Here is a 23,147-nt window from a genome sequence, read left to right as displayed (position 1 = left end):
TACAGGAAGAGCTAGCTGAGCAGTATAAAAAAAATTAAAAAGATGAGCAGCATTTGCAGCAAATCATTAGTTTAGCAGTTCTCTTCAATGATTGCTGATAGTCCTAATAAAATTTAAGTCTGAACTTAGAACAGAATAGAACTGTTATAAGAATGTAGACTTTCGCAACCGGTGTCATAGTGATTAAAACTCTTCTGGGTATTATGCCACGTCATTGCTAAAAACTAACAACAATAATAAACTAAAACCGACATTTCGGCCGAATTGCAACGGCCTTCCTCAGGGCACAACTGGTTTTGCATGGGGATAGGTGCTTCTATTTATTACAGACTATCGATGTCTGACGTCACTGTTGTAAAACTTTTAATTGGCCCTCTAATATGATTGGCTAGTCATGACATAAGGGAAGATGGAAGGAAAGAGGCTATTCGTGGATGTCCATGTCGTCAACGATTGGTAGCTGTGCGCCAATCAGCATTCGGCTTCTGGTCGGCAAGTTTTCCTCCTGGTGTGCGCAGAAGTGGACTGACAGTTGCTCTACAGCTGTTTGTGCAGATACGTCCGTGTCCCATGTAGCTTCTGCCCCGCGACCGCTCGCGGCCCGTTGGGAATGAGATGGCCGGCAGCCAGGACACCAGGAGCTTGTAGCCATCTTCTCTCTTGATGTTGTCAGGCTACTTAATAATTTTGATCGCCTAGCGTATTTTGCATTCTAGCATCCACGATTCTTTCGCCAGTACTCGGGCTTCCTGGAACCTGATAGGTTGTCCACTGTCACGGCGGTGCTCCGCTATCGCCATTTTACTATGTTGTTGTAATCGTACATAGCGTTCCATATTCTGCTACTCGTAAGCTGGTAGGTCTCCCTGTTTCTTCTATGTAGGTAGCTCCACACTCAAAACATAGTTCGTAAACACCTGCAGTGTTAAGATTGTTGACTACATCCTTGGTGGAACCTATTATGTCGTGGATCCTGTGACTGCTTCGAAAAATCGGTTTGAAACCTCGTCGGCGGAGGACGTTGCCTAGCCGTTCACTGACACCTTTTACATACAGTAAGTGTACCAGTGGAAGCTTCTCATCTTTGCCTTCTTCTCATGTTCTGCTCCCTTTGGCTTTAGCTACCTTTCTTATGATGTTGTCATCATAGCCGTTGGCACAAAACACGTGTTGTAGCTCATTTTTAGTTGGTTTTAGTTTATTATTGTTGTTCGTTTTTAGCAATAACGCAGCATAATACCCAGAAGAATTTTAATCACTAGAATAGAACTGTGTTGAAATTACTGAACATTTTAGTACAAAATTGAAATTTAGCACTTTTTCTCTGACTGCTGATAGTCCCAATAAAATTAAAGGCCAAGCTTGAGTGTATAAAACCGACACCAGTAGCAATAGATAGAATTTTAGAAACAGATTTATGTCCAGTTTTTCTTGAAGAAACATAAGGAGCAGGACACCACTTTCCCATGTCTTTATGCTGACAAATCATTAATTGTCCTCTGTACATACACCCACATACATAGATGCAATTTGGAGGGGGTTGAAAGAAATGGCATGGAGTGTACATCATAATTTTCATATTATCCTAATACTTTTAAGAGTAATAAAATAAAATTACTTTACGTTTATACAAAGACAGTTTTGATTACTTATCCTACCTAATAACAGCTTGGTGTCATTACAGAACCAGGCAATCAGGTAATTAAGGAAATAACTGAAGGGGTCAATGGAAGAAGGTGCATAGCCTTGGTTTAGCAAGTATTGGTGTGGTCACATAATCCGTTGTGCTTCTGAACGTTTTGGTACAAAGCAATATTTCTGTACTGCTAAAACATACTGTATGATATGTAAATTGCTTTGTTTCGTTGTATTTATGTTCTTGATTTTGAAGTTCATCAAACCTATAACATGCAATACCTTACAATATGTTTTTAAGAGTTACCCAATTCTTCTGCCAACCCCTTCAGGTCTTACATTGTTCAATCTGCCAATTCATCATTACAGCAGTAGCTGACACACTCAACTTCACCCACTCAGCACATTGCAACTGATCTTATTGTTATCGATTATGTCTAAACATGTGTTCTTTTAATCTATGTTTACACCTAAATTGAACTAAACAATGAGGACACTGAAACTGTGATTCTGTCCTACATTCACATTTCAAATGTCTTTGCAAATCCCTGTGATGCCGGTATGACCTATCACAAGCCACGCACTCGAAGCAACTGTTTGATGTCCAAGACTGACCTGTGAGGGAGAATCAATTAATTGACACTGAAGTTTGTTCTCTAGGGGCTGTGTCAGTCCCTTCTGCACGAGGAAACTGCATTTTTTCAGTAAAAGATTCTCCGTCTCAGAAAGAACTCTCATGGCAATACCGTTAACATCACTGGTATTCTGACACTGGGTATCATCACAGTGTAAGACGACATATTTCATACCATATTTATTAAAACCATTGGATTTCTCTTTCTTTTGTTCTGTAAATGCTTCTAAAATACTATTTTCCCCATTCAGTGTTGAATATGCTGTTATTCTCACCACCGAATTCAAAGGTTTTGCTGAAATCAATTCTTGACCTGATACAGTCATTTCACTGAAAGTCCCTTCTCTGAAAACAGGCAACTGGCTGGTCTGAGATGCCCCAGGTTTTGGATCTGAAAACATAATATGAGCCAAGTTACTTTTATCTGGCAGCTCTGATCTCTGAAGTGGAAAATTACAGTCCACTGTGTAAGACGGCAGTATCAAACCTTGTCGGGGTGGTGGCTCTTCCCTTGAGGAATTCCAAATGATTTTTTCGTGTTTGCGAGCAAGCGTTGAAATGGGAGTCACTTTTGTACAAAGGTGTTTCTGCAAACAGCCTGAATGAGAGCTGCTCCCAGATACTGCTAACAATTCTGAAGAGACGCACTGTTTGTAGCTCACAGGTGACACGCAACACTGAGGTGAGTGTTCAGAATATGTGGAAGATTTGTTTCTCCTTTTGTGTGCCTGTTTATTCTCTGATACTGTGTTGCCATCATATGATAATCCTTTCACTTGCAAGAAATCAGCTGGCTGCAGTAAAGCATCAATTTCATCCTGTGGCACAAGTACTTCACCACAATACATGAATTCCATCAGTGCCTTCAAGATATGGAAGTTTACACCAAGTAGTATGATAATGGGATGTTTTCTGCAGTGATGACTGAATAACACCTCAAAATACTGACTACAAGTTGAAAGCATTAGCTTGTGTGCTTTTAAATACTGGCTCCCAGTACCAATTGTACAATCAGAGAAACTTTCAGTGTCTAAAAGGGTGTCAAAAACAGACTTTAATGTGCAGTAAAAAGTCAATATACTCAATTTGATCTTTCCTTCTTTCCAATCCAACACATTCTCCCTCTCAATATCATTCCTGAAGGGATTACAGACACAAGATTAGCATAATTACAGCATGCACAAAGGAATTTAAGAAGTCATTATTTTGACATTGCAGATGCAACTGGAATGGAAAGAAACTGTAAAATGTAGTACCATGGTAAGTACCTTCTGTCAGCATTTTACAGTATTTGTACATAGCTGCAGATGGTGTGGGTGCACTCTTTACACAAAGTTCAGCTTCTGTTCACAATTTACTCCATGTACTGACTAATGTTGTGAGCAGTCAAGTTTTTTTTACTCCAGAATTCAGCTGCTTCATTACAATTACAACAATGAGCAAAAAGTCCTTCTGATTGCAGGGCAACTGCTCCTTCCTGAGGTTCTCATTTTGCTGACCTAGTGTGCAGACAAATGTTAACAAATTTCACTAAACTAGCACAAATAAATATATAAATATCTTTTAGAAGTATTAATTATTTACAATGTTAGTGTAAAAAAATAATGCATATTCCTGCCTTGAACGGTATGTAAAATAAGGGAGAGGGACCCATGCAGCTATACAGTGGATCGACATGTGGAGCACAGAAACACATAACAAGAAATAGCATTCACACTAGGTTTCGAGTTCTTGCTCTTTTTCTAGAATAAAATTACACGGCCACGGGTGTGTGTGTGTGTGTGTGTGTGTGTGTGTGTGTGAGAGAGAGAGAGAGAGAGAGAGAGAGAGAGAGAGAGAGAGAGCTTGGAATGCTACTGTGAGTACTGTCTCCTGATATGTGTTTCTGTGCTTCATGCACAGTCCGTGGCGGGTGATTGGCTGCCAATATTAGTGTAATATATGTAACCCTTTAACACTAACACAGTAGTATGTGTACGGTATGTCAAAAGTAGTGTATCAAATAATATATTCTAAGACCACTTTGCTCAGTGACCTAGTATTTAAAAAGGCTGCCACAGCCTAATTTTCAGATACTGAGTGGTGAGCATGATCTACACACAGAATTAAAAAAAAAAAAATGTCAACAGTAAGCATGCAATATGAAAAAACTGGACAGGAATTTGATAAATCTGGAAAATCAGCCAGTCAATTTACAAAATTGTCCAACAGCCTACCCCCTTGAAGGACTTTCTAACTTTTGTCAACCAGTAATGTCTGATTAGGAACACTACAATGTGTTGTACAATGTATCATGCAATAAAAACAGTGCGAAGATTGTTGTAGCATAACACTGGATGAAGCCAACGCAACTATGTGTTTCAGGGTCCGAGCCCTGTTGATGTTTTCATTTTATGCACACTATTTCATTGACCAATCCAGCCATTTTCTTCACGTGCTGCGACTTGTGCTGTCCTGTTTACTTGCAACCTGGATTCCAAACAGACTGTTCAGAGTCCAGGCAGTAAGTACACAGAACAGCACAACTCACAGCACCTGAAGGACACAACTGTGTTGATTGTCGAGATATTTTTCATAGATACAGAGTATTGTTCAGGTGGACAAGGAAAGAAGGGAAGGAGAGAGGCAGAAAACAATGTTATGGCTTGAAGATAAGGTCATTAGAGACAGAGTACATGCTCCAGTGGTGCTGAAATGAGGAACAAAATTGTCCTTTCCGAAGGACTCATCCCAACATTCTCTTGAATTAATGTATGAAAATTGCATACAGTATAAATGGGGGGGGGGGGGGGGCCAAATCACATTCCTCCCAGGTGAGGATTATAACATAGCATGCTAGAACTACCCCGCCTGCAATGATTACACTCTTGTTAATAATTAATTCTTTTTCTACTAAGTTTTCAACTTTCATCTAGTTGTGCATGTACAAAATGTCTGAGGAGGAGTATTGAGGAATATGACAGGAACGATTATTTGTAGCACAAAACTCCATATCGACACATGCTCCATTCTGGATGGCTTCCTAGGTTGAACACATTTAATGTAAAGTGTTATTAATTTCTTGTATTATTCAATACATTATTAAGTTTGTACATGTACAACAGTTAGTAAATATTACAACATGCATATTAAAACTGTGTGCAGGAACCGAGACTCGAACTCGGGAATATTACCTTTTGTGATCTAGTGTTCCACCGATTAAACTACCCAAGCACAACTCATAACCTGTCCTCACAGCTTTACCTCTGCCAGTACCTATCTTCTACCTTCAAAATGTCACAGAAGTCTACAAAACTTGCAGGTCAGCACTCCTGGAAGAAAGGATACTGCAGAGATGGGGCTTAGCCACAGCCAGGGGATGTTTACTGAATGAATTTTTCACTCCTGGAAGAAAGGATATAGCGAGACATGGTTTTGCTACAGCCGGGGGGATATTCCCAGAATGAATTTTTCACTCTGCAGCAGAATGTGTGCCGATATGAAACTTCCGACAAACATCCCCCAGGCTGTGGCTAAGCCATGTTTCCGCAACGTCCTTTCTTCCAGGAGTGCCAGTCCTGTAAGTTTTGTAGGAGATCATCTGTGAAGTGGGGAAGGTATGAGATGAGGTTCTGTATGAAGTACAACTGTGACAATGTGTGGTGAATTGCGCTTGGGTACCCGAGACAGTAGAGCACCTGCTTGTGAAATGCAAAGTCCCGAGTTTGAATCTTGGTCAGACATCCGGTTTAGTCTGCAGGAAGTTTCATATCAGCGCACACTCCACTGCACAGTGAAAAATTCATTCTGATTACAACACGCATTTTACAAAGCATCAATTGAAAAATATGTATTTTTAACTTATTCACCTCTAAGCATTACCACACATGTCACAATACATTTTTTGTACAGTTGACAAAAAATGTTTGACTATCCCATCATCAACTTCAGTGAATTTGTGCACTCTTGAGAGAACATGTGTTGCTTGTTGGAGTGCCTTTTGCATATTCCCCAATGAGGGCAGCAGCTTCCACAGTATGACTACACAGTTCATCTTGTGTACTCACATTTTGTTTGTACACCTCAGACTTCATTCAACATCCTAAACAGAAATCTAATGGCATTAGGTCTGGTATCTAGGTGGCCAGATAATTGTACTACCATGACAAATCTAGTGATTAGGGTAACTGTGGTTGAGATGTAAAATGTGGAGTTGTTCTGCCACGCTAGAGGGTCCATTGCAGTGCATGTGAGCAAAGGAACATACTCAAGGTGTTCAACAGACAAATTTTCCAGAACATGCGTGTTACTCTGTCCCATCATCCACTCCTCTAAAATTACTAAATCTATCATCACATTACCAACCGTGCCACACCAAATTCTGATTGAAAAACAAACCTGGAAATTAGTTTTCACAGTAATGTGTGGAGTCACCTGCGACCGTCGATGATAATTACACGTGTTGTCGATTCCATTCTGTATAAACATGGTTTCATCAGCAACTAGTGTTAATGGAAGCAAATGAAGACTATCATTTACCCAGTGACAAAATTCAAATCATGTGGGGTTGTCGCCAATGTGAAGATTGTGGTTGCGCTGTATTTGAAATGGGTAAAAGTTTTCTGCACATAACTTTCACTATACAAGTGTTTGTGTGACACCACCACCTGCAGAAAGCTGCTGTGTGCTGGTGGTAGGACTATGCTGCACTATTTCAACAATGTGTTGCTGTTCCTGGATAAGCTGTTGAGCAACATGTTCACAAAAAAATCGAAACTTGGAACAATAACTGTTTCATGGTCTGTGTTGAATTTGAGGTGTTGGAAAGCACCAGTGGTATTCTTTGACTGCACCAGGAGCACTACCATTGCAAATGGCATAAACATACATTATATCTGCATATTCTACATTAGTGTAGATGTGTGGCATTTTAGGCAGCACACGTATACACACAGTTAACTGCACGTTCAATGGGCTAGTCTAATGGCAGACAGACATTCCGAGCAGGGACACTGAAAGCAACAATGTTGGTTGGGCTAGAATAAAATGTGAAAGAGGAAGAGTGGGTGAGATACATATATGTGCACAACTAGCCCGAGAACAAATGTGTTCTACCTTGGAAACCATTTGGATAGCATATATGTCCATATGATGTACTTTGCTTGAAATGAGTATTTCTACCATATCCCTGAATGTTGCCCATACCTCCTAGTATGCCCTTTATAGTATGTGCCAGATCTTTCAAAACATTAACCAGACTGTGCTTCAGGTAGGTTTTTTATTCAGACTACAGTTTTCAATAGTCAGGTCCCAATAGTGTATTTAGTTTTGACAGAAGCCATGTCAATTAAAAGTAACTGCTAATTGAAACTATTGCTATCTTGGGTGATTAAATGTTTTATTCTTTAAAAAAATCACTGGTTTACTTGTGTTTTATATTCAGAATAATATGATGCTTAGCTGATCCAGAAACAAAACTGAGACATATTTGTTTCTCTTTACGTAGTGTCAAGCTTCCAGAAAAAAATATCGATAATTAACCAGTCTCAATAAATGTACTGAATGTGTAGCATGCTGACAGGCATAAACAACAACAGTCATACATTTTAAAACCGATAAATAAAAGATTGAGAATTTCATTAACTCATTTTATTTCCATGAAGTCAAGCAATTTTATTCGAGCAAGAGGCCACTTGAGTCTGCAATACATCCCCCACTCAATAATGTTAAAATTTGTCTTACTGAATTAAAAAATATAAAAAGGATTCCATGTGTATAATGACAATTGTGAATTATATATATATATATATATATATATATATATATATATATATATAAAAAACAAAGATGATGTGACTCACCATACGAAAGCGCTGGCAGGTCGATAGAAACACAAACAGACACATACATACACACAAAATCCAAGCTTTCGCAACAAACTGTTGCCTCATCAGGAAAGAGGGAAGGAGAGGGAAAGACGAAAGGAAGTGGGTTTTAAGGGAGAGGGTAAAGAGTCATTCCAATCCCGGGAGCGGAAAGACTTACCTTAGGGGGAAAAAAGGACTGGTATACACTCGCACACACACACGTATCCATCCGCACATACACAGACACCAAGCTTGTGTCTGTGTATGTGCGGATGGGTGTGTGTGTGTGTGTGTGTGTGTGTGTGTGTGTGTGTGTGTGTGTGTGTGTGTATGTGTGTGTGTGTGTATGTGTGTGTGTGTGTACCTGTCCTTTTTTCCCCCTAAGGTAAGTCTTTCCGCTCCCGGGATTGGAATGACTCCTTACCCTCTCCCTTAAAACCCACATCCTTTCGTCTTTACCTCTCCTTCCCTCTTTCCTGATGAAGCAACCGTTGGTTGCGAAAGCTTGAATTTTGTGTGTATGTTTGTGAACGCGATTCAGTCAGACGGGAAAATCGTTGTGGCTTTTTGAAGCAATTCAGATACCATCACTTCACAAATGTTTTTCTTCCACAGATCCCCATACATCAACTGCACTCCATTATTTCCCCTAATCTGATTTCTGATTTTGCGACTATATATCTTCCTCACTTCCCCAAATTAAGCAGCAACTAGCAACTTCATACAGGGACCACAGATTCAGCACCTAGAAGCAATGGATAATGGATGAAGTTAAATGAAAATTTACCTATTGAGATGTTATGTAGATTTATTATTTAATGCACAAAACAGTCCAGATCACACTTTATTAAGTGTTATGACCAGTTTCGATCAAATTAGGCCACCTTCAGATTGAGTACAGATTACCTAAAGTATGTGACTTTAGCTGTCACTGGCAGCAACTGGTGTGCATTGTTGCAAGGTGACAATACTAAATCAATAACAAAATGACAAGACAAACTAACTGGCCCCTTTATAATAGGATGTTGCACCCCCAAGGGCTGCAGTGTATGTACTAATTCAGTTGGGAAGTGTGTCGTACAGCCACTGTATCTCCAGCTGAGGAAAGTTGGCCCTTAACTGTTGGAAATGGCATTTCACAGCCTAGACAGTGGAACTGGGATAAAGCTAATTCCAACCTGGTCTCTCATATGAGAATATCACTTCATGACTTATTCCCTTCAATAGATGCTTCATGTATGAATTATATTTTCTGTTTTCGAACTGTAATACCGTGACCTGTCCAGTATCCATATAGGTAAAACTACTACTACTACTTCTACTACTGAAAGACGGTAGCAGGACACTGTCTTATGAAAGGGGAAACACGTTGATACAGAATGTTTGTGACATATTGCTGTGCGATCCAAGTTCATTGAACTGCTATCAGAGTTGACCTGAAATTGTACCCACAGGCTTCCCACATCACAATACTGGTGATAATATCCGTGTGTTTCTCCAAACCATTTATACGACGTTTTAGCTACCTTCGTCAGTCCTATAATTGCAGACGAAAGATATCTGCGGTAGTGCAGGACTGAGACAAGTTGCTGAAAATTATCTGATGACTCATCTGCAGACTGTGTCCTTCAGACACGGTACCATTCAAAGGACAACTATCAGTGTTGCTGTGTCCAAAGTGGCCTGACCTCAGCTAGTTGAGACCAACTGTGAAGTACGGTACCGGAAGTTCTGAAAAATGTCGATAGGTGCCGCCACAACTAACTTCTGCCGTCGAATACATGTAGTACACAGGCATGCTTTGTAGGCACAAAGATAAATACTGGCGCCAAAACCTCTGTGTCAGTAAATAAATTAAAAAAAAAAGTGGAAGACGAGCTTTTTTTCTCCGCCCCGAGTTTCAATCACTGCATTTTCATACATTATCCAACGAAGTAAATACAAATTCCGTATTGCTCATCTTCGAATGTAGCAGAATTTCAATGTACTACGAAAATCCGACTGGCAAGACTGCTTGAGATGTTTGTCAATATGGTCAACTCTACGTTCTGAATTTTTTCCTACCTGTGAGAAGAGATGGTTGGTAATAGGAACCTGATGAAATGTGAATCACATGCATTATTCTTTTCACCATAAGAATAATACGAATATAAACATTTTGCCATGTATTCTTTCGTGTTTGCTGCTATCTCGTTTAAATCCTGTCTGCCTAATAAACTACGAAACTAGAGTGAGACAACAGCAAACGCGGAAGAATATACGTATAGTGTCATGTTTATATTCGTATTATTCTTATGCCTAATAGTGATACAGTCAGAAATGAAGCACGACAACTGACTAGATTTTTAAATCTAAGATGGCTCTAATTTTTGTGCAGAATTTGATGTACTAAAGAAGCGGCCGCAAAGATTTTCAAACGGAGAAAAATTTTCGCCCAACTCTCGTTCAGAACATGTTCTATCATATGCAGTCTATTATTTGGTTCTTGTTGATCATTATCAAAGAAAGCAGCAGTTTAAGTAACAACAAATAGCAGTCCCTTGCCATTGTTTCACTAATGAGACGATTTTTTTCTCTCTCTAATTTTTTTTTAAAAAAAGCGGCAGTAACGCACACAAAAGAAAGCCATGCCGCGAGCGGCGGCAGGCCATAAACACTCACTATCAGAATGCGACAAACAATGCATGACTCAGTACAGTAATGCATTTTCAGCTTAGAGTGACATAAACACCTATAACAAAGAAAACGGCACTTATCAGATCAAAGCAAAATAAGCAATCGATTCAAACCAGGCGAAGCACGTGAAAAAGGAAGGGTACCCGTATAAATACGGACGGAGCGCCTGACGCATAGCAATGGCTACCTGGTAAAGCTTAACTGCTAAGCTTACGACTCGAACGAAACTACTGTAGCTGTATCGTCATTCATTCGACCTAAATTGTCTCTCACATTACAATGGACCAACTTTGTTTCGATTTGGAGGTGCGGCCTAAAACTTTTCTCTCCCCTTGAATTTCGAGTCTCAAATTTCACGTGCGGCTTAGATTCGGGAACTTTCTTTTCCTTTATTTCGAGTCTAATTTTTCAGGTGCGGCTTAGATTCGAGTGTGGCTTAGATTCGAGTGCGGCTTAGATTCGAGTAAATACGGTACTTATGCCCAGACAATGGGCGCATATGAAGGAGTTACAAAGTTGTCAGCACATATGGTCAGATTTGATCAACCAGAACCTTTACAATACTTGTGGTCCCATTCAGCCCAATGTCAGGTCACTGTCATGTCCAGATGCTAAATGAACCTGGCTGTTAGATGATTTGATCATATGCAGACCCACAATAACATTCCTTTCAAATTCTTCGGACGTGCTGCTAGCCTCATGCGAGCATGTGGCTTTTTCTGTGGTCTTCTGCAATGCTCACTATCAGACACAGTGTACACCCTGTCAGGCCACATTCTAGAGGCTTTTCTAACCTCTCAGATCACAGAAACACTAAACATTTACAAGCTTGATGCTGACACTTATGTGCAAAAAATTGCATCTGAATTTCACCATTCTTTCTAGTGGCATAATAATGTTTTTGTCTGGATGTTTCATTATTAAGGTAGCACTGAGTTAAGAGAATAGTATCATCACAAATACTCACCAAATTGTCTCAAACAATGTCCATACTTGTGTTTTCCCCCTTTTCAATTTTCTCTCTCTCTCTCTCTCTCTCTCTCTCACACACACACACACACACACACACACACACACACACACACACACTTGTACAACAAGAAATGCAACACAGACAAGTGATAAGCAAGACACTGGCACAGACAGTGTAACCATTCACAGCAGGCAGACAGAAGCAGATTGATGCACAATAGATTCAATCAAACAATCAAGGACTAAATGAAGTGCTAAGCTGCTTCAATAACTGAGATTTATAAGCTTCACACTGGCTGCATAACACGCACAAAAGCATGTCCAGAGAGTAATGTTTATTTTCTTATCCATCCTCACTGCTTTACAATCTCAACACCTTCTCTCCCATTCACTTCCCCGGGTCCCGATCGACCCAGTATGCGACCTTCCAGGACATCGATCACCTTCTCTCCGATCACTCCGTCCACATTAAACCCAACAACCACCAACAGTACCTACATTTTGACAGCTGCCATCCCTTCCACAACAAAAAATCCCTCCCATATGGCCTGGCTACCCAGGACAGCATATCTGCAGTGACAATAATTCCCTTTCCCAGTATGCTGAAGGTCTCACAAAGGCCTTCACTGACAGGCACAATACCCAAACCTAGTATGCAAACAGATTTCCCGTGCCATATCCTAACACTGCTATAATCCTCCAACTACCTTGAAGAACATCATCATATTCCTGTGGAAGACCCAGATGCAAGACCCACCCAACACTTCCCACTCCAATCCTGTCACAGGCTTACCCTAGCCCCTCAGACGCCAGATCACTTGTGAAAGCAGCCATGTCACTTACCAGCTTTGCTGCAGTTATTGCACAGCTTTTGATATTGTTATGATTACCAACCAGCTGTCCACCAGGATGAATGGCCATCATCAAACAGTGGCAAAATGGACCACCCTCTGGCGCAATGGGCAGCTGAACGCAGCGAGCTTAATTTCAATGGCTGCTTTACAACCCAGGACATCTGGATCCTCCCCTCCGCCACCAGCCTATCTGAATTGCAGAGATGAGAGTTATCCTTACAAAACATTCTCCGCTTGAAATTATCCTGGCCTCAATCTAAGATAACCTACTGCTCCCACTCACTTCACTCAACAACATCCCACCAACCCCCCCCCCCCCCCTCTCCCCAGTCCTATTACCTCCAGCCAATTCACTTTTCTCACCCTCATTGTGCACCACTCTCTGCCGATGCACCCGCCAGTCTTTTCCTATTTCTGCTCATCTTTTCCTAGCCCCCCCCCCCCCCCCCGCGTTTCTCCCACAGCCTCCTCCCAACACTGCAGCTGGCAGCCTTGACCCCTCTCCCCCATGTGTCCCCCACAACCTCCCAACACTGCACCTGGGGCAACCCAGTCCTGCCGCCTTCCAGTCCCTGCATGCTCTAACAGACAGTGCTCTTGCCTCTCGGCACCCGTACTATGCTATCCCTCCCTCTTCCATGTCCCACACCATTGTTGCTCCACACCATTTTGCTTTAGTTCAACAAAATAGTTACAGCCTGGTCAGAGGGACCAGAGACAGCTACCACGTGGGGGTGAGACATGTCTGCTTGTGTGTGTGTGTGTGTGTGTGTGTGTGTGTGTGTGTGTGTGTTCCTTTCTTTTCTCAAGAAGGCTTTATCTGAAAGCTCAGTGTGTAACAGTCTTTTCATTGTGCCTGCCTGCCATTCAACATGTCATCTTTATGGTAAGTAGCAAGCTATCCTTTCCAGAACTGTTGATATTATTTTATCTACAGTACTTCTGTTGGAACAATCATGCCCAAGGGAGCCAAGTTATATGGGGAAGTGGAGCAAGACACTTAACATTTCAGCACCGCTAGCTCAGTGCACCGTAGAGCTCTGGGCATGTCACAATTGCTGTTTCTGTTAACTTGCTGATAGTTCACATGTCACGGCAGGCAATGGCATCAATATTCAAACAACAGTATGCAATCAAGCTCTGATTTAATCTTAATAAAAATATTACTAGCCCTTATCCAAGAAATTTGTTCCATAAACTGTCTTCCTTTCTGTGTTCCTCATTAGCATCGTATCAACAACATTCTGAAAAGACCCAAAACACATTTAGAGCACACAGTCTTGAAAGCTATACTGGCCCTGATATTTAAGTTCAAATACGGTTCTTGAAAAAAATTATGCATGAGCCACAAAATAAATAAAAAAAATAGACAGTGGTCTCAAACAGTGGGGGGGGGGGGGGGGAGGGGGGGCTTTACTTGTGAACATGACGAAAAGGTTGTAAATATGCCTGTACATACAATATGACAAAAGCAAAGGACTTTAAGGAGAAGGGAAAAGTAAGGATGAAAGCAGGTACACAAAAAACAAGCAAAATTCCTCAGAAATACAAATTTTAATTACATTCAGTAGCAATTGGTACAAACAAACAAAACAAAATTGATATTTATTTTAATAGCTATCAAGTCATATAATGATTTCAGAGCACCAATATTGACATGGTGAAGCTGTTGCTGGGAATTGGCATTAAGTGAAGAGCAGGAAAAAGGAATCCCAATTTTTCTACACTTTTACAATACATCCTCACTGGTGCCTCTTATTTTTATGTCACTTAACACACAGCAAACACACAATTATACCAACTACAATGTTATATAGGAACTTCAATGACCCGTTCACAAGCTATACCACACAGGAACGTCAATGACACACTCTTAAGACAAGAACTTAAATGGCATATTTGCAACACACAAGATATTCAGTGACACACTTTGACATACAATCTCCAATGTTAAAACAGGAACTTATTTTATACTTTAAACAAAGGAACTACAATAATACTTTAAACAAATGAACTTCAAAGATTTTGGCTGTAATTAAGATCCTTGCACCTGCTAGTTCCCAGGCACATACTTTACAAGCTGAGTCAGTTCACTGCCTACAAACATTTTATGAACATGTCTTACAGAAATGATCATTTTCTATCAAGCACCTTGTACTTTAGAAGGCATTTTTTAAATTACAAACTATTCTTAATTGATCATGTAGATGTATTTATTTGATGGGGCATAACAAGCATATTTTGAATCAGTTTATGTTATTAATGGTGAAGTGGATGGTGACATTTATTCACCACCATCCAACCAGCAATCGGGAAATGCATACTGGAAACAGAAAACAGGTGAATACAGAACAAAGTGTATAACCATAGCAATCAACTGACTTGCCACTGCTCTATTTCGTTTTATGTGAGCTGACATTTATGTCACATCACTATCATCAGAGAAGATCTGTAGGTTTTCTGCTACTGAACAAATTCAACACACTCTTCAAAGTTTCAAAAGCTACAAAATGGCTGACCAATCCTTATCTTCAGAAAGGATAATTCCAAGTACTACTGACAGACACACTTAATAGTAGCAAAAACTATTCCTGCCATTTGGAACTGTCTATTCCTTGTCCAAGGAGAAAGGAGAATAGGTTGAGGAAGTTTCAAAACTGAGAGCATCTCACTCGGACCATAGGAAAGATGGCCTGGTACCTAGTTTGTAACTTCCTATTCACTACATGTTTCTCTTGCTCTTAATCCATCTTTATTTCTCATTCTTCCTTCCATCATCTCAGGATTGAAGTCGGCACAGTGCTCACCAGTATACCATCCTCGAACTCCTACTTTCTGCCAGCTCACCTATGACCTTTTTCTCCCCATTGCCCTCTCAATCCGGAGTCTGAGAAATCCGCCCCCTCCTTTCTAACCTCCCCAAGAGCTACCACTCTTTCCTCACTGAGGAAGTAACTGGCAGTTCCAAAAAGCTGGGAACAGTGTTTCCTACTTCTAAAGAAGTCTACCACCAGTACTTGGAATTCTGGCACAGGAGGATGAGTTCTGGTCAGTCATTCTATGTTGTCCGGTCAGTCATTCTATGTTGTCCTAATTTTACAGCTTTCTCAAATGAACTGTCCTTTTGATACAAAACTTCAAAAGTGTCTGATAAACAGCAATATATTGGCATAAAGAATATATTGGTTCAAGGCAGACACTATTAATACCTTCTGCAAACTGACGGCAAAGATATTTCATGGATGAATATGCATATCATTTCCCATCTCGCCTGACACTTGTCTTCTCTTCTGCAACTCAACAATAAATTATGGACACAAAACTTCCCAATACATAAACACTGTAGGCAATGCCAGGATGCAATTCGGATCTTTGCCTTTTACAGGCAATGCTTTGCTGACTGATCTATCTCAATGAGCCGCACAAACTAAGTATACTGGTACCTCTCCCTCTCATTCTAAAATCCACAGAGCCCTCATGCACACCTTTCTTGGGTATAGAACCACTGTTGCAGAGTGCATAGGAAAGCTACTGTAAACTTTAGAAACTAGGAAAAGATAGTGGCAAATTAAATCTTGAAGTACCTTTGCGACTCATGACTCTATAGTTCGGTTTGTAAGATGACTGTGCATGGCACTGACAAACTTTTTGCTATTTTATTATATTATGTGGCTGTTTTGAATAATATATCAATGATTTTCTATAAGCAGACAAGATCAGTGTAAGCAATCAAACATGTTTGAAGTAGCACCTCAACACAAAAGAAATGAGACTGATTTTTCAGTCTGACTGTGCCCTTTCATCAATATCCATCAACTCACTGGCAGGGGATGAGTAATCTATTACATATAGGTCTCCACACTCCACCAGAATTTGGATATGGCAGAGCTCCCAGTGGTCAAAAATAGCACACATGAGAAGTGAAAAGAACAACTGTGGACATGTCCAGACTTGAATCGACCATGCTTCGGAAGTGACAACCAATAACTGAACTCACTTGAAAAGTACATAAATCTGCAGGATCAGTCTCTTCCCTGATACATCAGTCTCTGGAAATGACAATTTTCCGGCACATCACAAGTAGGTGTCCATTGCGAACTGTTCCGAAAAAGTGCATACACTAACATGCCTTGCATTATACTGTAACAACTACATGATGTTAGCTGAGCAGTTGCCTTCTTGTCACAGCAGTGTACTGGATGTGCGCTATCTGTACCCTAAGTTATCCTAACCTGCACAATACCCTTAAAATGGCGATGCACATTACCTAAACAACACAATGGGAATACGAGAGTTACTTGACCAAATATCATGTTTGTGAGAGCTATCAATTTTCTGAATTTCTTGTACTGGTCACAACTTACCCCACACATCACTAATATGCTTTGAATATAACATCATTACCTCAACGAATAATATTTGAGACTACAGTCTAGCTGTCATTATTAATTGACATTAGGTCATGGGCTATAGTGACTGTAACTTATCACCTGTACACTGATCAACATTTACTTTCATTCATGTTTATCTTCAACCTGCAGATAGCTTCGACAACGGCGAGTTAACATATGTCTCCTCAAATGATCTCTTCTGAAAAAACCGCAGCTTGCAGCGTGGACACTCAAACTGAGGGTCTTTTCCACATTCGTACAAGAAATGCCTCACCAGACCACTACGATTTACATATGACTTCCCACACGAATAACATTTAAATTTTGTGTATCGCTTTCCCTTACACTTTTTCTGCGACTGCACTGGCTGATGCTTTACTGCTCTTCCTCTCCTGGCAGAAACATCTGTAACTGTGCGGTCGACTGTCATACGTACATCACTATGATTAGCACTGCCATTACCATCAGCACCACCACTGAGTGTAACACCGCTTGTTATTCTCAAGTGTTTACCAACTTGGTCTGCAAATTTTGTTTCATGGGCCACTTGACCTATAGTTCCTTCACTGCACGTAACCTGATCAAACGCTACTCCCGGAGTTAGTGCAGAGTTAAGAGTCACCAGAGAATCTTCTTTTGTGACTCTCTCAGTATTTCTAGCTCTCTTAACAGACCCTTGCAACTGGCTATTTGTAGGATGGGCAGAAATTGCACAACAGTCAGATTCGTCAGTCTCAGTGGCAAGTAAAGGTAATGTTTCTTCTGCATCAGAAATCTGAAATGTTTCGACACCAATATTAATTTCTTCATTTAATGAGGCCGAACCTGTACCTCGATCGGAACTACAATATACAGCCAACTTCTTGTGATTGCAACTCGCTCTTATAACTGAACCTGTTTCCACACAGCTATTTTTCTGCGAGGAATGAGGGCGGGGATCCTCCTCAAATGAATTCATCATTTCCATTTCACTAGTTTCCTGAGAACATAGTGTAAACACTGACAAAATAGTAGGTTGTGAAGACTGATTTTCAGCAGAGATAAGCAACTGGCTTCCTCCATCTTCTCTCTGGGTGTGCATGTCACTAATGTACACATTACCTGATAGCCCCCTCAACTGGAAGGACTCTGAGAGCCTCAGCACACTTCCGAGGTCATCTTGTTGTATGTTCAGTTCCCCATGATACATGAAGTCCAGTAAAGCTTTCATTACCCGAAACTTTACGTCTGGCAGTATAATTATGGGGTGCTTCTCATGATTCTCAGTAAATACCCGTTCAAAATATGGACTACAGGCTGCAAGAATTACTTTGTGTGCCTTAATGGACTTTCCTTCAACACTGACTGTGCAATCAGCTAGTTTCTCATTAGCCAAGAGAGTATCAAAAACTGTCAATAAAGTTGCCTGGTGGTTGTCCCAGGTAAAATGAAAGTCAGTGCTAGGCTCCATTCTGCCAAAGTGGATAAAAATTTGCGAAGTACTGAATTTAATTAGCTATATTTTTAGTATTAAGGTGTGATTATCCAGTAAAAGAGATGCACACTCGTGTAATTAAATCTGGGAAAGGTCCTTGGAGCCCTGTAGATTACACAGAATATCAGCTTTCCATAACAGATATTCTGTGACATGCAAACTTCTTGAGATTCCAGATATTGCAGTCATTCCTTTGGTTTTGTGTCTGTTGACCTAGCATGTAAACAATACTTAATTAATGAAAAATTATCATCTTCAGGAGTAGTAGTGCAAAACGTTTACTAGACAAAAGATCATAAAAGTAATATGCCCTTACTTTTCTGTACACAACAACTGTGCACAGCTGACTTGTTTTTGAGCATGCAATAAATACAGCGACATTAATCAGCACTTTGTTAAAATAAATTAAAATGATTGTAACACTTGTAGAAATCTAAACGGCAATTAATATTTTAATAATAAGTAAGTATTTAGGTAACATGTAATACAGAAAACAAAAAACTGTATCATACAAACAAGTAACAAGTGTGAGTCACTTTTTGGAATGGTTGGTTGTTTATACAACAAAATCACAATTTCAAGCCAGTCATTATGTGAAGTGGTCAAGTGGTCTAGAGGCTCCCACATGACCCTCATGGATTTTGATGAAATTTTGTATGAACATTCACACATGTTCTCAATGAACACTGGTAAAGTTTCAGATTTAGAAATTCAATACTTTCGGAGATACAGTCACTTGTTTAAGACCATAGCACAGCTTTCTATAGCACGTCCTTGAATTTTCAGCAACTTTGAGATGAGATATCTCTGTAAGTATTTGCATGAAAGAAACAAAACTTGACCATCTTATACAACTTTTAGAGCTCTTTAAAGTAAAATATTAAGGAAAGGATTTCTGAGCAATTTTCATACAGATAATTTGAAGCAAAGTTGGGCAAAAACATGGCTGTTTAAAAAAAATGCGAACTTGAGTTTTTTATATCTCCAAAACTAATTGTGGGATGTACATGAAAGTTTGCACACCATAACTCACCAACACAAGGTCTTAGAATATAAAATTTCATTCTCCAATTGCTTTCCATTATTTCACAAATCTAGGGTAAAGTCGACGATTTTTCAAAAAGTGCTAAAAATGGGTATTTTTAGTCAAATTTTTCAAAAAAGTGCTTTCTCCAAACTCTTCTAAACTATGGTCAATAGAAAGAGCATATTCTAAACTATCTAGAAAAGTGGATTTGGTTTTGCAATGCAAGCATATAAGGCCCTAAAAAGTAGCATCATCAAAGAGGTGCACTGGAAGTGTGAACACATTTTTCTGGCACTCAAATTATACCTGAAATCTTTTATTTTGCTTTATACATGTTTCTTAATGTCTGGGATAAGTGAAATAAGAAGTCCTGATGAATAGGGCCTAGCTTAAGTCCGAATAGCAAAAGAATAAAAATAGAAACAATGTTATTTCTTAATTGTCACCTCCCCCCCCCCCCCTCTCTCTCTCTCTCTCTCTCTCTCTCACACACACACACACACACACACACACACACACACAAAATTATTATTAAGAATGAATGTAAATCATAGAATTTATTTGCATAATCATCTATTTATTAGTTACCTGATTAATGAACAACAACAGCTTACTGATGGAAAAGAAGTGTATAAATGAGTTGCTATGGTCCATGGTGGTTTAAACACTGCTAGTTTCATTTCATATGAGAAAACCAGCATTCCCGTTGCCATAGGGGCCACGCCAGATAGCTTAGCAACAACAGCCACGGGTGGGTTTCTTTACCACAGGATCCCAAGCCTGATAAGGGTTTCTTTACACAGGTTCCCAAGCCTGATAGTAAAATTATTTAAGTGCCTTGTGTAAAATCAGAAGGCACTCTTGGCTTCCTTAGATTGTTTCCTCTAACCTATTTCAATTTTTGATATGCTACATTAATTTTCTGATGAATATAAAGAGGAATGGTGTATTGCCAGCCAGACGAATTTACTGATGGAGCTGGAATAACTGCAATAATGTGGTGTTCTGGAATCCAGCACTTGTCACTTCTTGATGGCCAATAAAATGAATTTGCTGGACCATGTGGATGCATAAAGTTTATTAATGCATCCCTTTGCTCTGTGGAGGTCTCACAGATATTCCCAATCCACCACACGTTTTCATAGAGGCATGCAACATATTGTCCTGGTTGGAGAGCAGACATTAATATGCCTCCTTCATTACTGTGACCCATTTTAGCTAGAAAAGATGAATGATCATTTGAAACTCTGCTGACCTGAATTGTTGTTTCATGAATAGGTAAAAAGTGATGATTTTCTCTAGTGCCTGCTAGTTTGTCCAAGTTTAAACCTCTCTTCTTGTGACACAATATTTTTTTCAATTTCATCTTTACCGACGAAAACAAATTTAATTCCATTAATGTTTTCAGAGCAGAAGTGAAACAGATCTAGGGGAGTAAGAATTTGTCCATTAAGTAGTCGTTGCAAGCTTGCTCTTGCTGCTAACCACTTTGTTGTACCTCCAATCCCATCACAAGGTGATTTCCCGTGGCTAGTAGCAAAAAAATTCCATTCAGCTGTCATTCCAAAATCACTCTTATGATAGCACAAATTTAGGAAAGTCTTGAAATTTTTATATGGAACACTGGAGCCATCACTGAAATAATGACTGTGGGATATCTGTGCAAACCGTTCTTTTATATATTTGATGAGCTCCTAGATAAAAACGTGAACTGTAATAGTGTAATGCCGCAAACAATCACTGAAAATGCAAAAAACCTAAAGATTCTACTTTCTCATTTTGACGAAAGTAGATAACAAATGGATGAATTGTTGCTTGACTATTGTCCCTGTGGAAGCCTTGCACAGCATCATGAATGATAAAAGAATAATTTTCTGCAAAATCCATTAGGACAACAAGCTCTTCGTCTTTCAGATGACATTTAAAGCCTTTAAGATGCAAGCTTTGATGCTTGGCAATGTAATGATGGCATGACAGACTCCATATTTTATTTTTTACATCTTCAATAAATTCATCCACTACCATTTGCTTCGTGTCCAGCGTGGCCGATCGGTATGTATCCATTGCTTAAACACAATAACTTCCTGTGGCTCATGATCTAGGAAATAGCTGGCAATTTCAGATGCTATAGCTTCGGGCCCGGGCACCTTTCACAGCGATGTAGCATGCACTGTTCGAGTTCAAACTGCAAACTGCCTTGCTGAGAATCTCCTTATAATTTTCACGTATACCAGCTCTGCTAAGCATAAGCTTAACATTTTGGTGAATTGCACAGACGCAAACTGCATGCATTCCGGCTGGTCCTACTGTTACACACCATTTGGGTCTAAGTTCACAAAACTTTGAGAACCCATTTTCTGGACCATTTATATTCTTATAGATAACATACATTTCCCGTAAATTGCAAAGTAACAATCTTTTCTGAATGTATGTCTTTCTATATACAAGTCCAACTGAAATACTATCTTTCTTTCCAGGGCACACCCTACTATACCCATCATCTTCAAAAAAATTTCGCACTCTACTAGCAACTTATGCTGGTAATTTCCTGCTTTGCATATTTTCGGGAAGTGCCAGAATGCACTTTTCTGCCATAAGCTACCGAGCATTCTTCACCATTCTTTCGGACACGCCGAACTGACCTGCTGTTTGTCTGACTGTCCAACTTACAGGTGCCAAGGTTAAAATTTGCACCTGTTCTTTATGAATTGCATTCTGCATCTTGGCTTTCAGTTCAGTCAGCAAATGTGCATAGTCGGCACAGTTTCCACATTCCTTAATTTCACTAGCATCTTCAATTTGTCGGTTTACTCCCATTGCATTTACAATTCTGTTTTTAATCACATTTTGAGCCTTTTGAATTTTCTTCTTCACATATTGGGGCTTATCTCTGTAGCTTACTGTTCTCTTCATGGTTGAAATACCGATAGACAATAAGCTACTATTTAATTATTCTTTTGGTGTAAAGTCCACATCAGAATGTGATCATGAGGCTGATAAAGCTTCGTCCAAGTGTTTATTTAAGGTAGTCCTGCAAGCCGGACAAGTTTTCTGACCTGGCTTTATGTTATTAACAAGCTGCTTCTTCAACATATCAGAAGCCTTATTAGCTGCTTCAGTATCAAGAGTGCGGATTCCTGCCTTAACATTATGATTCCGCTTCCCACAGGGCTTGAAGCATTTTTTTTGTAACCTCTCATATTGTGTCAATAACAGGGCTTCATGGTGTAGGCAAACTTGAGAGGTATTGTCCAGCTTTGCTTCAGAATGTCGGACCAACAACTCTTTTTCCTCATCACTAAAATCCGCAAACCATTTGAAAGCAGCTTTTTTGACAAAGAAAGTGACATGGCACTTTGTTCCACTATCTCCTTGCCCAATTGAACAGGAAGGTATGCTGTTCCCTTCTGCATCCCTCTCTTATCAGTAACTAAATAATGTATTTGGCCTCTAAGTGCAAATTATAATCTGCTTAAATTTCAGACAAATTGCTACTGAATGAAATAATACACAATGTATAATACCCATGAAAAAATCTAATAGGAGATATATGCTATAAAAGACACAATCAAAACAATTTTTTGTAAATTAGATTACAAACTTTGATGGTCTTACAAATCACTTACCAAGCCATACTC

General features: G+C 39.7%; 1 protein-coding gene across 3 annotated transcripts in view; it reads right to left on the bottom strand.

Annotated features, from left to right (window-relative positions):
* LOC124551126 (longitudinals lacking protein, isoforms N/O/W/X/Y-like) overlaps window positions 1-23,147 on the bottom strand; it is a 57,094-nt gene that overhangs the window by 28,100 nt on the left and 5,847 nt on the right. Inside the window, exon 2 of one of the 3 annotated variants that reach the window (XR_006967772.1) lies at window positions 3,670-3,768. The exons of 1 other annotated variant lie outside the window; for it this stretch is intronic. Coding sequence is in view for 1 of the 2 variants with exons in the window: in XM_047126086.1 (XP_046982042.1) it covers window positions 17,148-18,458 (1,311 nt within the window). In the remaining variant the exon portion in view is untranslated. Of the gene's footprint in view, window positions 1-3,669; window positions 3,769-14,162; window positions 18,696-23,147 lie in introns of those variants that run through there. One more of the 3 variants, XM_047126086.1, reaches the window with a different exon arrangement.

This window comes from Schistocerca americana, chromosome 9 (assembly GCF_021461395.2).
Source record: "Schistocerca americana isolate TAMUIC-IGC-003095 chromosome 9, iqSchAmer2.1, whole genome shotgun sequence".
Taxonomy (NCBI): Eukaryota; Metazoa; Arthropoda; class Insecta; order Orthoptera; family Acrididae; genus Schistocerca; species Schistocerca americana.
This window is presented reverse-complemented; position numbering and strand designations above follow the sequence as displayed.